This window comes from Protomyctophum parallelum, assembly GCF_964188405.1.
Source record: "Protomyctophum parallelum genome assembly, chromosome: 12".
NCBI lineage: Eukaryota > Metazoa > Chordata > Actinopteri > Myctophiformes > Myctophidae > Protomyctophum > Protomyctophum parallelum.
The window spans coordinates 36,378,766-36,382,334 of record NC_139712.1 but is presented as its reverse complement, the minus strand read 5'-3'; the positions used below and the strand labels follow the sequence as shown (position 1 = coordinate 36,382,334).

At 40.8% G+C, this 3,569-nt stretch overlaps 1 protein-coding gene across 1 annotated transcript in view; it reads left to right on the top strand.

The window, feature by feature from the left end:
- Nucleotides 1-513: 513 nt before the first annotated feature.
- The window catches only part of nrn1a (neuritin 1a), a 20,377-nt gene continuing 17,321 nt past the window's right edge, over nt 514-3,569 (top strand). Inside the window, exon 1 of the mRNA XM_083778201.1 lies at nt 514-751. Coding sequence (XP_083634327.1) covers nt 697-751 — 55 coding nt within the window. The 5' untranslated portion in view covers nt 514-696. The remainder of the gene's footprint in view (nt 752-3,569) is intronic.

Genomic DNA, 3,569 nt, shown 5'->3' with positions numbered 1-3,569 from the left:
TGGAGAAAATGTGGACATCCGAGGTTTCCAGCCGACAGCCACGGGGTGTACAGGCTAACAGCCGGGGAAGACCCAGCATCAGCCCGCTGCATGTCTGCAAGGCTACGCTATACACGAGGAGAAGGAGATGGAGGGAGAGATGGAGAGATGAGAAAATGGAGAGGTGGAGGCGGAGGGGGGGGGGCGGTTCTAGGCAGTCACTTTTTACGTCAAAACGGGCCCGTGTGTGGGCGTGAGGGAGGTGTGTGTGTGTGTGTGTGTGTGTGTGTGTGTGTGTGTGTGTGTGTGTGTGTGTGTGTGTGTGTGTGTGTGTGTGTGTGTGTGTGTGTGTGTGTGTGTGTGTGTGTGTGTGTGTGTGTGTGAGAGAGAGAGAGAGAGAGAGAGAGAGAGAGAGAGAGAGAGAGAGAGAGAGAGAGATAACACTAGTGGACAGGCGGTAGAGAGTCATTGCATGTAAAGATCGCGACAGGCAGCGTCGCATGGTGGTTGTTGCATCGTGTTCTTTTATTTCTTTTGTCGTGCAGGACGCTTTTGGGGGGACAATGCGTGACGTTGTTGCGTTATTGTTCTTCTCATTATCACCACCGTTATTCAGACTTTTACAATAAGTATAGTATTATTATTGTTGTTGTTGTTATAACGTTATTAAGACATAAAGGAGCATCTTTGTTCGCCAATGGTGGAAGTGCACGGAGGATGGGAGCGAGCAAATGTCTCTCACTGGCTTTACTGGTTTTAATCTTTCACATAGGTAAGTTGTTGCTTTTTTAATGCTGCTGTTTAATTAAAACATTCGTTGTTCAATTTAAAACACAAGGTGCGTAATTTGGTTACATTTTCTAATGTTATGCTTACAGTAGCCTATACAGTGGGGGCGGTTGTTGCCGAAAAATAACAAATAAGGTCTACAAGTTCACGATGCATGCTTGTATACAATACTATAGCTGCTATTTTTTCGGTCCTGCAGTAAAGACTATAGCCTACATCAATTTACAATTTAGCAGACGCTCTTAATCCAGAGCGATTTACAATAAGCAAGAACAAAAAGCATGCAGGCAATACATGATCACAACATAAAAAGTAGGCCTACTTATCATGAAACATGCGTAATCTCTTGTTAAACGAACGAAGATTATTCATTATTTATATAGTTTTTTAACGTTCCACATTTAAAATATGAATTAGTAAATCTTGGTCCCATATGCATTTCCACTCAAAACGCCCCTCCCCCCAAATAAAATGACGTCTCAGTTTGGACTGAAACTCCTGATGTATATATTCCTTTTTTGTATTTTAGCCATGCATGCAGCTTATAATACATAGATTCATGCATGAGGCATAGTGAGTGTGGGGTATACCGGCTACGTTACTGCGTTTTGTCCTGAAGCGGTCGTAGTATTTTGACTGCAGAGGCATGCAGGGTATACACGTGGAAACGGTCGATAAACCTTTTACACATTTTCTTTCTTTCTTTCTTTCTTTCAAAAGATTGAATTGGCCTTTTTTAATAGTAGCCTATACTCTATAAAAAATAAATAATGGTGTGTGTGTGTGTGTGTGTGTGTGTGTGTGTGTGTGTGTGTGTGTGTGTGTGTGTTTGTGTGTGTGTGTGTGTGTGTGTGTGTGTGTGTGTGTGTGTGTGTGTGTGTGTGTGTGTGCGCGCGCGCGCGCGCGTGTGTGTGTGAGAGAGAAAGAGAGAGAGATGGGGGTGTGTTAACATGGGGATAACCCCCCACCCCCTCCCTTCTGGTGCATTCCTCCCATTTTTAGACTTTCCCATAATTGAAACAGGAAAAATAATTAATAATAATAATATTAATATTATTAATAATAATAATAATAATAATAATAATAATACATCGATTAACGTGTGCATTATAATGCGTTCTTGCTCAGTTATTTTGTCTATTATTTTTTCCTTATATTAAACAATTGAAGCTTCTGGTTGCTAAAACCTTTCTTTCATGATCTTTTTATATTCATATATTTTGATATCAACTCGTTAAGCTGCGGGGACCCCCACCCTTGAACCCCCTGTAGGACCCCTGGGGGTCCCCGGACCCCACTTTGAGAACCACTGGGCTATATATAGCCTATACTCCCACACTTATAAATATAAATACTGTATAGGTTATATACGCATTATCTGCTCTATTGATGTGTGGGAGGATATGCATTTTTGCGTTTAGCAAGAAATACATAATTCACCTACAATCAGGCTGTTTCAGCGCACGTTTACAACGTGCCTCGACGGGATTCCAGCGCGATTCATATTTTTGCATGCGGACGAATATTGTATTTATTCGTACGAATATTGACACCTGTATTTATTTATTTTTGTTTTAAAAACATCAACCTTGACAGCTGTGTTTGGTATTTTCTTTGACTGATATAGTTTCTTGAGAGGCAATAATGTGTAGGCCAACTGTATTAATTATACCTTGTTTTAAGTCACGTTGTATTATTCTTATATTCTTATTCTTATTATAATGCCATACAGAGTGTCACGCACTAGTAGTTTGGGCCATACAGGTTTCCACCTGACAGCATCGATGTTATAAATCCCTAAACTGTCATTGTAAATTGCGACTGCATGTGGATGGTTTTCATGTCATGATTGTGTCGTGGTATAACGTTACTATCCGTGCATGCGCTATGCAGCCATGCAGGCGGGAGAATGATAGTGAATTATTCAAGCCGCAGAGGCACAGCTTTCTCTAGTCTGCTGCTATTGTTAGAGACGAGAGAGGGGGGGGGGGGGGCGCGCAAGCATGCGCTTTGGGCTTTACTTGAATTGACGAAGGAATATTTTATATGAGAGAGAGAGAGAGAGAGAGAGAGAGAGAGAGAGAGAGAACGGGGTTGAGATGATATATATTGTGATGCTGTTTTCATCTCATATTTGACAAGACAGTTTGATATAAACTCTTCTCTATCTCTATATATTGCGTCTTTTTTATACTGACAAAAATATAGCCGATCTACAATTTCACAATGCATCGCAATGCAAATTAATGTGTCGTGAGCTTGCAGATCGGCTATTTAGAAAATGAATGGGAGCTGCATCATGGGGATCAGAGAGGAAAGGAAAATATGGTAGGATTATTTATGAATGATATGAGGATTTGGTTGTGATAATATCTCATAATATTTGACACACATATCCATGTAACCTCTACTTCATATCATGTCTTTGGCTGTTTAACGTTTGGTTGTTGTGTGGACTGCAGTGCCACCCATTGCAGCATGTCTCCTCTTGCCCGGCTGCACCGAATAAATCGTCGAAACGATAATTGAAATGTTAAATGTATAATCAAATCACCTACTATTACCAAGAATAAGCCTATACAACAAGACATGCCTTATAATTGATATGCGCGCATTCGATGCGCAAATAAAGAGAGTCCTATACACGCGGTTATTGAGGCCTCCTATAACGAAATACATCAAATCGATCAACTTATATGCTATTGAGTATTGACGTCGTAGTATACGGGACATTTTCGTTCGCATTCGATCCGTGCCTTTCAATTAATGATCGAACGTGGGGAAATGGAGAAACAGGTGGT